The sequence below is a fragment of the Ceratotherium simum genome, chromosome 13, assembly GCF_057802395.1.
Source record: "Ceratotherium simum simum isolate JZ-2026a chromosome 13, ASM5780239v1, whole genome shotgun sequence".
NCBI classification, from domain to species: domain Eukaryota; kingdom Metazoa; phylum Chordata; class Mammalia; order Perissodactyla; family Rhinocerotidae; genus Ceratotherium; species Ceratotherium simum.
Genome location: NC_141912.1, coordinates 10,619,881 through 10,634,341, shown reverse-complemented (window position 1 = coordinate 10,634,341; position 14,461 = coordinate 10,619,881). Strand labels below are relative to the sequence as shown.

Sequence of the window (14,461 nt, the reverse complement as noted above, 5' to 3'; positions counted from 1 at the left end):
GTAATTAAGACTCTCCCAAGCCCCAAATCTAAATGGTAGAGCACTAGCTCAATAGATGCCCAGGTGTTCCCGAAAGCCCCGCCCCTCAAGGAGGCGGGGCGAGCAGGGCGGGGCGGGGCTTGCCCTGCTAGACCACGCCCCAATGGGCGGGGTGTACGTGGGCCAGCTGCGCTGGAGCTTACGCACCCCCGCCGTTTCCTAGGAGATGAAACACACAAGACACCAGAGCTTGACCCGGGAGCGAAGGTAAGCGGCCGGCGCGGGCAGGTAATCCCGAGAGGGCTGCCGGGCCGCCACCCTCCGTCCGCCCCAGCCCGAGCCTTTCCTACGAGGCCAGCCTGGCATGTCCACTCGGCGCCGTGTCCTACCAGGGCCAACCTCCGCCAAGAGAAGGGGCCTGGACACTGGTAGGGGGAGGGACTGGAGGGAGGAGATCGGGGAGGGGCGGAGCGGGCGGGAGGGGGTCGGTGCTGCTGCGATCGGTGCTCTCCGACGCCCCCTCGACCACTTTCCTGCGTCCTAGACGGTGAGCTCGGTCCCGGGTGGGAGGATGACGGCGGGGCATCCATCAGTCTGAGGGACCTCGCTTCCCGAATCTCTCCGCATAAGGCCCCCCAACCCTCCAACTCCTCCTCTCCCACTGCTGCTGGGGCTGAAGCGGAAACTACTTTCAGGAGTAAGGGGCGGGATCGGGCTCGAGAAGGCAGCGGAATTGCGTTCAGTACTGCTGCCAAGTAAAAAAGGAGGGAGAAGAAGGAGAAAACTGGGTCCAAATCCAGTCCTTGTTCGTGCATCCCAAATGACTCCCAGGTAAAAGCGGAGTTCCGGCACAGGGTGGCCCTGGGGGGCGCCCCGCCGAGCCGGCCGCGGGGAGCAGGGAGAGCACCCGCCCGCGGAGGCACACTCAGGGCCTCGGGGCCGCCCCCTGCGAGCAAACCCTGGGTTGGGGAAAAGGATCAGAGGGTCCGTGTAACGAATACTATTTCTTTACTGCAAATAAGACGTTTTAATTTAGGGACAGGGTTGGCGGGGGGTCGGGGGGGAGCAATAAAACTGGTTTTTAATGGTTTGTAATCGCAGTTCTAAAAGGAAAGAGATGTATGTAATTGTGTTTAGATAATCTTTTTAAATGAGCAGACATTTGTTTTAATGATAACGGAATTCTCGTAGAGTCAAAGTTATCGGACTCATTTTAATAGAAAAACAACCCATTGTGTCAATATAGTGGTAGAGGCGAAAGTTGCTTTCCAGCCTTTTGGTCTTCCTTTACCTCCCCCATCCCCCTGTTCACCGCAGCTTGGTGGGGAGTGGAGAGACTTCTCCCGCAGGCTGCCGTCTGCTGCGAGGATGTTTGATCTCTTCGTTGGGGTGGGTTTTTTTGTTTTGTTTCGTTTTAAAATACGTAATTTGTGAATCTTAGCACAAAGCACTATGCTTTTATTTTTTAACACAGAATCTTTGTTTTCCCATTGTAAAAGCGCCCCTTTTATTTTCTGTAAACATTTGAGTTGGTTAGTTTGAAATCTTTTTTCTTTTGCTTTTTAAACAACTTAGTGATTTGTAAGATATTAATTGCTTTTTTTTTTTTTTTAACAAACTTTAATGCCAGCCTTGGAGTGATACCATTACAGTAGGTTCTACAAAGACAAGGTGAAAACATCCAAATGTTACCTGTCCTGTGATTGGCAGACACCATTTTACCCTCTGTTTGCCCTCTATGTTAATCTTCTTTAATCCTCTCTAAATCCCTTATTAGCTGGCAGAAGCTGTGGAGAATAAAGCTCAAGTTTACAGTAATTGCACACTTAGATAAGCAGTAGTTGTACATTTAGAAAACTAGAATAGGAGAGGAATTATATGGGTATTTATTTAATGTAGGTCTAAAATTGAGCCTCTAAATAAATGTCTTTTTCTTTAAATCAGAATATGAAGTTTGTTTAACCTATAGGAAAGTCAGTAAATATTGTAGCTTGATTGTAGAAAATTCCAAGTTCCTAACCATTCTTTTAAATTAATTGAAGATCATAGTTATATTACATTTACTTGTGCTTTAGCCTTGTTGCATATATATACATATATATGGAAATAGTCATGTACATAAGAAATCATGTTAATATATCCCTATTTTGCAGAATTAGTTTTCCATAGATCAACAGAGAAGATATATGTAACTTGTAGAGAAATATTATTGTGTGTGAACTGGGGACCTATAGGCAGTCTATGTTTCTTAAGTTATATACACTGCTTTTTGACTAGTAATCAGTTTAGGGCCTTGCTATGCTACACTGATACAAGTAGTTGCTTATGTGCCATCAGTAAGTAGGTATGTGGGAACAATGATTGAAAAAAAACCCCACTTTACCTTTATATCTATGCGTCTTTACATTAGGCCATTGTCCTTACATTTTCAGGCAGATAAGGGGACAGCTGAAATGATCAGCTTGTCACCCTGGAGAACTATGTATTTTGTAATTAATATGACTCAAAAGAGTCATATTAATATGACTCAAATTTGCATATGCAACAAATTTGCAAAGAAAAGACGATGCTAGGGGCTGGCTCTGTGGCCTAGTGGTTAAGTTCGGGGCACTGCTTTGGTGTTCTGGGTTCGGTTCCTGGGTGTAGACCTACACCACTTGTCAAGCCATGCTGTGGCAGTGACCCACATACAAAATAGAGGAAGACTGGTATAGATGTCAGTTTAGGATGAATCTTCCTCAAGCAAAAAGAGGAAGATTGGCAATGGATGTTAGCTCAGGGCAAATTTCTTAAATAATTTTCAGGGTGGGGTAAAAAATAATAATAATTTTCATGAGGGGAGCTCCAGGTAGACTACCTTCTCCCTTATTCACACTCTCTTTCCCTTCACTGTTTCTAGCTTCTTATTTTTACAATGTCTTTGCAGGTATAGGATGAGCCAGATGTTGCCCCAGTGTTTAGTCAGGGTAGGGAGCACCATTTGCATTTTACAGTTTGTCAGTAGCATCTTAGTATCTTAGTGTTTTAAGGTGAGGAGTTGGGTTAGGAGTCTTAAGGTGGCAGTGGGGGGTAGGCAGCTTTGATTGTGGGGTAGATTCTGCATGGTTTGGGAGCAAAGAAGGGTGGTTCCTTTAGCTGCATCAGTGATTATAAAAGCTAGTGAGAATGGGTTGTTTAGAAGTTGGGGTCTACACTAAAAAAACCAAACAGCTTCAAGCTAATGCAAGTATTAGACTGATTCTGTCATTGATTCTCTGACTGATCACAGATAGGTCATTTAATCCTTCTATGTTTTTATTTTACAATTTTACTGATATGATGAACATTATGGCCTTTTGGACAAATATATTCTCTTTATTGTTACTTAACCAGAAAGAATCAGTCAACCTATAGAGAGCACATTTCCTTAAAAGAGATAAGTGTATGTCACCTTAAATAGGGTAACTAGAAAGGAATTCAACCGGTTTAACATGTTAATGATAAATTGCAAAATACTGATTTAATAAAATTCTAATTATCAGAAGAAATACATTTCACTCCATGGTTGGTTTAATCATAGCACATAGTACAAAACAAACAGCCCAAAAGATCATTCAAAATTATATTTCTTTATACAGATAAAGGACAAATTAAGGAAAGCAAATACATGTTTTGGTCAGGAACCCTGTAGAGGGTCGTTGGCTTTCTCTATAGTAATGTCTTAATATTTAGAATCTGAGTCTAGGTATAATGTAAGGACCACTTACAAAAAACTTGATTTTCAGGCAAATTGGGAACCATTTGTTAAGACCATTTACTTAGGCTTAAGCTAAGAAAAATGAAGGAACCCCTAAATAGAACTGGAATCTACTATCGTGATCTCTTTTTCAAGATATTGGCCACAGAGTGAGTTAGCATAGCCTAAATTATTTCACATGTGCCTTTGAAGGGGTTATTAGTAGTATGAAATAAAATAAATGATAAATTAGTACACACTCCCTGTTATCGAAAAGCCCCACAGCGTTCTTCCAAAGTTTCCTGTGGACAAATACTTCCTGTAGGAAACAACCGAGTTTGACTGTAATTCTCTGCACATGTTTGTTTGTTTCTCCAGAAAGCCTGTTTTTGGAAGTCTTAGGTACTTTGACAACTACAGCATACCCTTGTTGGTCCTAAATTTCTGCACATAATAGAGAAGCAATTTCTATGATTTTATTTTATTTTGTGGAAATAAGAGAGTGCTACAGTGAAAGAAAAATAATCTTTGAATGAATTACCAAATTATAAAAGACATTTGAAAGCAAAGTATTTATTTTAATGGTGCCAAACCATTTGTTACCATCTGCAGCTAAGCACAGAGTCTTGTAACAGAATGATAAAGATCTCTAAAAGCAAAGTAAGAATGATAAATAGGTATGAATTGAGAAATGTTCCTTGAAATGTGGAACTAAGACAGAACAATGGGAGGAAACTATTGAATGTTGTAATGAGGTAGACACTAAGGCTAGTGCTTTGTTTTTCTTTAATCTTAGGAATAAAGTCAGAACCTATCGAAACCTGTACTCTTCTAATATATACAGATCCACAATCCCTTATCTGTAGTTTTGAAATCCACAAAGCTCTGAAAGATGAAATTTTTAAAATAAATTTGTGCAAACTCATTTGCAGCAAAACGTGAGGCCATTTGTAGTCTTCATTTATTTTGCTTAGTATACTTTTCATACATTTTTATGCAGGTACATTAAGATAGTGCTTGGGAGGTGTTACATAACATATGGTATATGCACCATATTACTTTTCTAAAATATCAAAATTCCTGGATTCCAAACACATCTGGCCCAGGAGTTTCACATAAGGTATTGTAGGTCAAATGAAATATGCAAAAATTGATTTGAAGAAGGGATATAGTGTAGATGTCTGATTTTCCAGGGTTCGATTTGGAATATTATAGATTATATTCAATAAAAAAGGAATCATACAAATCATTAAGCCAATATTTATTGAACATTCATGAGATAAATAGCACAGTACCATGTAAATGAAGCATTTACCAAATGAGTATTACCAGTCTATTACATTGAACTTCGTTCATATGAATATTCATTCATAGCACAAACGATTTACTGACAAATGTTTAACACACTGGTATTTATATTATTTATAATTTTTTCTCTGTGCTGTAGGTTACCAGTAAATTTTTTGAAAACATCCTTTAATAAAAATTCGTTTTATTCTTGTTTTGTTTTTTTACAGGGTGTTCATAAGAATGGAGGCACTGTTTCCTTACCAGATTCCTTATTGTTGTATCTCATGAACCGACATAATCTTGGGGAAGAGCCTGTATTTAATGATGACAAACCTGTCACCAGTGTAGCAACAACAGTCTAAGGACAAAAACAAATAAAAATAAAGAAGCATTTAAATTTATACTCAACAAACAAGTCATTTCAACCAGCAGCTTCAGCTGCGTTATTTTTCCAAGATGAATCGGTACACAACCATGAGACAGCTGGGTGATGGCACCTATGGGAGTGTGCTGATGGGCAAGAGTAACGAGTCTGGGGAGCTGGTGGCCATCAAAAGGTACCGTGTGCAATCCTGCAAAGTTGACCTTTGAAACTGATCTTTCTTTTCCTTTGCTTGCTTGAGAATATATACAAGCACAGAAAGAGGTCTGGTTTAGACCTCATGCTTGTTTAGCTAAGGTGGAATGCCATTCTGGGAAAACATTGCCAAAAAGTAATTCCGCTGATCCTCACTTATATTATTTTAATTTTTTGATTCATCCAGTTACATTGAGATATCAAAAAATTAAAAATGCTCTGCTTTTTATGCAAAATACATTTGAACTAAACCTGAAAGTAATGTTTGGAATTTTTTTAGAATTTAAAGTTGAGTACAGAGTAGAGTTTATTATTTCTTTAAAACAATAGGCCTCTAAATGAGACGATATTCACAATATCAAATTGAGTTCTGAATGGCATATGGTATTTTCCTAAGCTTACCAATTAAATAGAATTAATTATTACTAATTTATTTCTTTTAAATCTACTGCATTTGTTGTCTTTCATACATAAAAGATTATCCCAAAGCTTAGGGATTTAAAATAAGAACAAACATTTATTATCTCACACAGTTTCTGTGAGTCAGGAATTTAGAAGCAGCTTAGCTGGGTGGTTCTGGCTCTGGGTCTCTCATGAGGTGGCAGTCAGATATCGGCCAAGGTTGCAGTCATCTGAAGGCTAGACTGGGGCTGGAGGGTCCACTTCTAAGCTGGCTCACTGTATTAGTTTGCTAGGGCTGCTATAACGAAGTACCACAGACTGAGTGGCTTAAACAACAGATTTTTTTCCTCATAGTTCTGGAAGCTAGAAGTCTGAGATTAAGGTGTCAGCAGGGTTGGTTTCTCTGAGGCCTTTCTCTTTGGCTTGTGGATGGCTGTCTTCTCCCTGTGTCCTCACATGGTCTTTCCTCTGTGTATGTCTGTGTGCTAATCTCCTCTTCTTATAAGGACACCAATGATATTGGATTAGGACTCACCCTACAAACTTCATTTAACCTTATTTAAAGTCTATGTCCAAATATAGTCACACTCTGAGGTACTATGGGTTAGGACTTCAACATATGAATTTGGGAGAGGGAACACAATTTGGCCCATAACAGGCTGCTATAACAGAGTTTAAGCCACAGACTGAGTGGCTTAAACAATGGAAACTTACTGATTTACAATCCTGTAGGCCAGAAGTCTAAAATCAAGGTGTCAGCAGGGTTGGTTCCTTCTGAAGGCTGTGAGGAAATGATCTATTCTAGGTCTCTCTCCTTGGCTTATAGATGGCATTTCTCCCTATATCTCTTCCACATTGTCTTCCCTCTATCCATATCTCTGTGTCCAAATTTCCCCTTTTTATAAGGACACCAGTCATTTTGGATTAAGGTCACCCTAATGACTTCATTTTAACTTGATTACCTCTGTAAAGGCCCTATCTCCAAATAAGGCCACACTCTGAGGTATTGGGGGTTAGGACTTCAACATAAGAATTTTGAGGAGGACACAATTCAGCCCATAACACTCACTCACATGGTTGGCAAGAAGTCTCAGTTCCTCTTCACATGGGCCTCTATAGAGAGTTGCTTCAGTGTCCTCAAGACATGACAGTTGGCTGCCACCAGGATGAGTCTTGGAGACTGATTACTACATCAACCAAGTGATGACAATCTAAAATTTAAGTGCTTTAACAAATGTTTATCAAATGTTAAAAACTTTAAAATATCATGATCTAAAACATTACATGTATAAGAAAATAGTTTTATAAAATATTGTCAATAGCCCTTATTATCAAATAAATGTACAATGTACAATAACTGAAATGAAAATTTACTGATTAGGCTTAATAAAATTCAATATCCATTCACGACTGAAGAAAAAAAAATGCAACCCTTAGCAAATAGGAATAAAAATAAACTTTCCTGACCTGATAAGTCATGTAATTCATCATCTTTGGTGAAATATTAGAAGTATTTCCAGTAAAGTTGGTTTTAAGACCATAATGCATGCTATATCACCTACTGATCAAGATTGCACTGGAGATCCTAACTAATGCAATAAGAGAAAAAAAAGGAAATGAGGCATAAGTATTAGCCAAAATTAGATAAAATCATCCTTATTTATAGATTAAGTGATTGTATGAATTCACACAAATACTTAATTATATAAATAAATTTATGTATAAAAATATTTTTAAAGGACTGGAAAAATATACATACAATTCATGAAAGTTGTGGCTTCTGGGGAGGGGGTAAGAAAATGAGAATGAGAGTTGGGTCTGGTGGTATCACATAAAGTCATTACCATTGTTCTGTATTTTTTTCTTTTTCCTTTAAGGGATGAATTTTTCCTTTTATGAATTTTTTTTATTGAGGTAACATTAGTTTATAACATTATATAAATTTCAGGTGTACATCATTATATTTCAATTTCTGTGTAGATTACACCATATTCAGCATCCAAAGACGAAATACCATCCATCACCATACACGTGTACCCAGTCACCAATTTCACCCTCCTCCCTCCCCTTCCCCTCTGGTAACCACCAATCTAATATCTGTATCTATGTGTTTATTTGTTGTTGTTGTTTTTATCTTCTATTTATGAGTGACATCATACGGTATTTGACTTTTTTCTTTGCTTAGCATAATACCCTCAAGGTCCATCCATGTTGTCACAAATGGTAAGATTTCATCTTTTTTTATGGCTGAGTAGTATTCCATTGTGTATATATACCACATCTTCTTTATCCATTTGTCCCTTGATAGGCACCTAGGTTGCTTCCAAGTTTTGGCTATTGTGAATAATGCCGCAGTGAACGTAGGGGTGCATATATCTTTACGCATTCATGTTTTCGTGTTCCTTGGGTAAATACCCAGCAGTGGAATAGCTGGATCATATGGTAGTTCTATTCTTAATTTTTTGAGGAATCGCCATACTGTTTCCCATAGTGGCTGCACCAGTTTGCATTTCCACCAGCAGTGTATGAGAGTTCCCTTCTCTCCACATTCTCTCCAACATTTGTTATTTCTTGTCTTGTTAATTATAGCCATTCTGACAGGTGCGAGGTGATATCTCATTGTAGTTTTGATTTGCATTTCCCTAATAATTAGTGATGTTGAACATCTTTTCGTGTGCCTGTTTGCTTTCTGTATATCTTCTTTGGAAAAATGTTCAGATTTTTTGCCCATTTTTTAATTAGGTTGTTTATTTTTTGTTGTTGAGATGGATGAGTTCTTTATATATTTTGTATATTAACGCCTTATCAGGGGGGTTAGAAGATACTGCAAATATCCTCTTCCAATTGTTAGGTTGTCTTTTCTTTTTGTTGATGGTTTCCTTTGCTGTGCAGATGTTTTTCAGTTTGATGTAGTCCTATTTGTTCACTGTTTCTATTGCTTCCCTTGCCCAGTCAGATACAGTACTTGAAAATATTCTGCTAAGACTGATGTTGAAGAGCATACTGCCTATGTTTTCTTCTAGAAGTTTTATGGTTTCAGGTCTTACATTCAAGTCTTTAATCCATTTTGAGTTAATTTTTGTGTATGGTGTAAGGTAATGGTGTACTTTCATTATTCTTTTGCATGTGGCTATCCAGTTTTCCCAACACTGTTTATTGAAGAGACTTTTCTCTCTCCATTGTATGTTCTTGGCTCCCTTTTCAAAAATTAGCTGTCCACAGATGTGTGGGTTTATTTCTGGGCTCTTGATTTGTTTCATTGATCTGTGTGTCTGTTTTTGTGCCAGTACCATGCTGTTTTGATTACTATGGTTTTGTAGTATATTTTGAAATCAGGGAGTGCGATGCCTCCAGCTTTGTTCTTTTTTCTCAGAATTCCTTTGGCTATTCAGGGTCTTTTGTTGTTCCATGTCAATTTTAGGACTCTTTGTTCTATTTCTCTGAAAAATGTCGTTGGAGGTTTGATAGGGATTGCATTGAATCTGTAGATGGCTTTAGGAAGTATGGACATTTTAAACTCTATTAATTCTTCCAATCTAAGGTCATGGAATATCTCTCCATTTCTTTGTCTTTTTCAATTTCTTTCAACAATGTTTTATAGTTTTCAGTGTACAGGTCTTTCACCTCTTTGGTTAAATTTATTCCTAGATATTTTATTCTTTTTGTTGCAATTATAAATGGGATTGTATTCTTTTTTTGGTGTGTGTGAGGGAGATTAGCCCTGAGCTAACATCCGTTGCCAATCCTCCTCTTTTTGCTGAGGAAGACTGGCCCTGGGCTAACATCCATGCCTATCTTTCTCTACTTTATATGGGATGCTGCCACAGCATGGCTTGATAAGCAGTGCGCAGGTCCCCGCCTGGGACTTGAACCTGCAAACCCTGGGCCGCTGAAGCGGAGCATGTGAACCCAACCACTACTCCACCGGGCCAGCCCCTGGGATTGTATTTGTAATTTCTCTTTCTGCTACTTTGTTGTTATTGTATTGAAGTGCAACTCATTTTTGTATGTTGATTTTATATCCTAGAACTTTACTATATTCATTTATTATTTCTAAAAGTTTTTTGGTGGATTCTTTAGGGTTTTCTATGTATAAAATCATGTCTTCTACAAATAGTAACAGTTTCACTTCTTCCTTTCCAGTTTGGATCTCTTTTATTTCTTTTGCTTGCCTGATTGCTCTGGCTAGAACTGCCAATACTATGTTAAATAAGAGTGGCAAAAACGGACATCTTTGTCGGGTTCCTATTCTTAGAAGGATAGCTTTCAGTTTTTCTCTGATGAGTATGATATTACCTGTGGGTTTGTCATATATGGACTTTATTATGTTGAGGTATTTTCCTTCTATACCCATTTTATTCAGACTTGTTATCATAAGTGGATGCTGTATCTTGTCAAATGCTTTCTCTGCATGTATTGAGATGATCATGTGATTTTTATTTTTCATTTTGTTAATGTGGTGTATCATGTTGATTGATTTGTGGATGTTGAACTATCCCTGCATCCCTGGAATAAATCCCACCTGATCATGGTGTATGATCTTTTTAATGTATTGTTGTATTTGATTTGCTAGTATTTTGTTTAGGATTTTTGCATAAATGTTTCATCAGTGATATTGGCCTGTAATTTTCTTTTTTTGTGTTCTCATTGTCTGATTTTGGTATCAGGGTAATGTTGGCCTCATAGAATGAGTTAGGAAGCTTCCCCTCCTCTTCAGTTTTTTGGAAGAGTTTGAGAAGGATAGGTTAAATCTTCTTTGAATGTTTGGTAGAATTCACGAGGGAAGCCATCTGGTCCTGGACTTTTATTTTTGGGGAGGTTTGTGATTACTGTTTCAATCTCCTTACTGGTGATTGGTCAATTCAGATTCTCTATTTCTTGATTCAGTTTTGGAAGGTTGTATGATTCTAAGAATTTATCCATTTCTTCTAGATTATGCAATTTGTTGGTGTATGGCTTTTTGTAGTAGTCTCTTATAATCTTTTGTATTTCTGAGGTGTCCATTGTAATTTCTCCTCTTTCATTTCTGATTTTATTTATTTTATTTATTTATTTATTCTTTCTGTTTCTCTTGGTGAGTCTGGCTAAAGGTTTGTCAATTTTGTTTATTGTTTCAAAGAACCAGCTCTTAGTTTCACTGCTTTTTCTATTTATTTTTTAGTCTCTACTTCATTTATTTCTGCTCTAATTTTTATTATTTCCTTCCTTCTACTGATTTGGGGCTTTATTTGTTCTTCTTTTTCCAGTTCCTTAGATTATATTATTTAATTTAATAGATTAGATTGTTAGATTGTTTGAGATTTTTCTTGTTTGTTGAGGTAGGCCTGTATTGCTATAAACTTCCCTCTTAGACCCACTTTTGCTGTATCCCATAAATTTTTGCATGTCATATTTTCATTTTCATTTGTCTCCAGGTATTTTTTGATTTCTCCTTTGATTTCTTTGTTGACCCAATCGTTGTTCAGTAGTGTTTTGTTTAATCTCCACATATTTGTGGCTTTTCCATTTTCTTCCTGTAGTTGATTTCTAGTTCGGTACCATTGTGGTCAGAAAAGATGCTTGGTATTATTTCAGTCTTCTTAAATTTATTGAGACTTGTTTTGTGGCCTACCATGTGATCTATCCTGGAGAAAATTCCATGTGCATTTGAAAAGTATGTGTATTCTGTGGTTTTTGGATGGAATGTTCTGTATATATCTACTAAGTCCATCTGGTCTAATGTATTGTTTAAGGCCAGTGTTTCCTTACTGATTTTCTGTTTGGATGATCTATCCATTGATGTAAGTGGAGTGGTAAAGTCCCCTACTATTATTGCGTTACTGTCTATTTCTCCTTTTGTGTCTGTTAATATTTGCTTTATGTATTTGGGTTCTCCTATGTTGGGTGTGTAGATATTTACAAGTGTTATATCCTCTTGTTGGTTTATTCCGTTTATCATTATGTAGTGCCCTTCTTTGTCTCTTGTTACAGTTTTTGTTTTAAAGTCTATTTTGTCTGATATAAGTATTTCTACCCCAGGTTTTTTTTGTTTCCATTTGCAAGCAGTATCTTTTTCCATCTCTTCACTTTCAGTTTGTGAGTGTCTTTAGAGCTGAAGTATCTCTTATAGGCAGCATATATATGGGTCTTGTTTTTTTACCCATTCAGCCACCCTATGTCTTTTGACAGGAGCATTTAGTCCATTTACATTTACAGTAATTATTGATAGGTATGTACTTATTGCCATTTTTAAAATTTTTTTCTGGATGTTTTTGTAGTTCTTCTCTGTTCTTTTCTTCTTCTCTTGCTCTCTTCCCTTGTGATTTGATGACTTTCTTTCGTGTTATGTTTGGATTCCTTTTTCTTTATTTTTTGTGTCTCTATTACGGGTTTTTGGTTTGTGGTTACCATGAGGTTTTTATATAACAACCTACGTATATAGCAGTCTATTTTAAGTTGATGTTTTCCTAAGTTCGAGTACATTCTAAAAACCCAACATTTTTATTCCCCCCGCACACATTTTATGTTTTTGATGTCATATTTTACCTCTTTTAATTTTGTGTATCCCTTACCTTCTTATTGTAGATATAGATGATTTTACTACTTTTGTCTTTTAACCTTCATGCTAGCTTTAAGTGGTTGATCCATTACCTTTACTATATATTTGCCTTCACCAGTGACATTTTTTTCTTTCATAATTTTCTTATTTCTATTTGTGACCTTTTCTTTTCTGATTAAAGAAGTCCCTTTAACATTTCTTGTAAGGCTGGCTTATTGGTAATGATCTCTTAGTTTTGTTTTTTTGGGTTTTTTTTGCTGAGGAAGATTAGCCCTGAGCTAACATCTGTTGTCAATCTTCCTCGTTTTTTGCTTGAGGAAGATTAGCCCTGAGCTAAGATTGTTGCCAATCTTCCTCTACTTTATATGTGAGTCACCACTACAGCGTGGCTGACGAGTGGTATAGGTCCTCTCCTGGATCCAAACCCATGAACCTGAGTCACTGAAGTGGAATGCACTGAACTTAACCACTATGCCACAGGGCTGGCCCCATGAACTCTCAGTTTTTGCTTGTGTGCAAAACTTTTTATCTCACCTTCCATTTTGAATGATAACTTTGCCAGGTAGAGTATTCTTGGTTGTAGGTTTTTTCCTTTCAGCACTTTGAATATGTTGCACCACTCCCTTCTAGCCTGTAAGATTTCTGCTGAAAGTCAGCTGATAGTCTTATGGGAGTTCCCGTGTACATAACTTGTTGCTTTTCTCTTGCTACGTTTAAGAGCCTCTCTTTATTTTTAATTCTTGACATTTTAATTATAATGTGTCTTGGTAGGGTTTCTTTGGGTTCATCTTGTTTGATACTCTGTGTGCCTCCTAGACCTGGATGTCTGTTTCCTTCCTCAGGTTAAGGAATTTTTTAGCGATTATTTCTTCAAATAAGTTCTCTGCCCTTTTCTCTCTCTGTTCTCTTTCTAAGACCCTTATAATGCAAATGTTAGATTGCTTGATGGAAGCCAGAGGTTCCTTAAACTATCTTCATTTTCCTTATTTCTGTTCAGCTTGGGGAAATCCTCTACTCTCATCCAGATTGCTGATCCATTCTTCTGCATCATCTAATCTGCTGTTGATTCCCTCTAGTGAATTTTTCATGTCAGTTATTATGTTCTTCAGCTATGATTGGTTCTTTTTTATATTTTCTATCTTTGTTGAAGTTCTTACTGTGTTCATCCATTCTTCTCCCAAGTTTGGTGAGCATCCTTATGACCATTACTTTGAACTCTTTATCAGGTAGATTGCTTATCTCTGTTTCGTTAAGTTCTTTTTCTGAAGATTTGTCTTGTTCTTTAATTTGAAACACATTCCTTTGTCTCCTCATTTTGCCTAACTTGCTGTGTTTTTTCCTATGTATTAGCTAGATCGGCTACATCTCCCAATCTTGGAGAAGTAGTCTTACATAGGAGATATCCTGTGGCACCTAGCAGTGCGCTGCCTTCTGGTCACCAGAGCCAGATGCTCCAGGGGTGTCCCCTGTGTGGGCTGCATGTGTCCTTCTCTTGTGACGGGGCCAAGACTGCTGTGGGTATGCTTGTAGGTGGGCCTGGCCCCTGGGCCAGATGGCTGCTAGGCCCCGCAGCATGTGGCCACTGTGGGCGTGTTGGGGGGATGGGGCAGACACCCAGTACAGCTGGCTGCAAGGCCCAATGGCACACAACTGCTAGGGGTGGAGCCGGCTGTGAGGCCCTGCGGTATGCAACCGTTGCAGGTGTGCTGGTGGGCCAGGCAGACCCGTGGTTGTGAGACCCAGTGGCATGCAGACTGTTTCGGGTGTGCTGGTGGGTGGGGCAGATGCCCAGTGTGGCTGGTTACGAGACCTGGCAGCACACAACTGCAGCTGGCATGTGGGTGGGTAGGGTAGGCCCTGTGCTGATAGGCTACAGTGAAGATTCCCAAATACTGACTGCTGGCACCAGTGTCAGCATGGCTGAAGGAGGGGGCTAAAATGGCTGCTGCCAGTGTCTGGG

General features: G+C 38.4%; 1 protein-coding gene across 3 annotated transcripts in view; it reads left to right on the top strand.

Moving 5' to 3' along the window:
- The first annotated feature begins 567 nt into the window (after nt 1-567).
- MAK (male germ cell associated kinase) overlaps nt 568-14,461 on the top strand; it is a 57,971-nt gene continuing 44,077 nt past the window's right edge. For all 3 annotated transcript variants that reach the window (XM_087437997.1, XM_004432126.3, XM_087437996.1), the window contains exons 1-2: nt 568-810; nt 5,212-5,541. In XM_087437997.1, the coding sequence (XP_087294123.1) occupies nt 5,441-5,541 (101 nt within the window). In that variant the 5' untranslated portion in view covers nt 568-810; nt 5,212-5,440. The remainder of the gene's footprint in view (nt 811-5,211; nt 5,542-14,461) is intronic.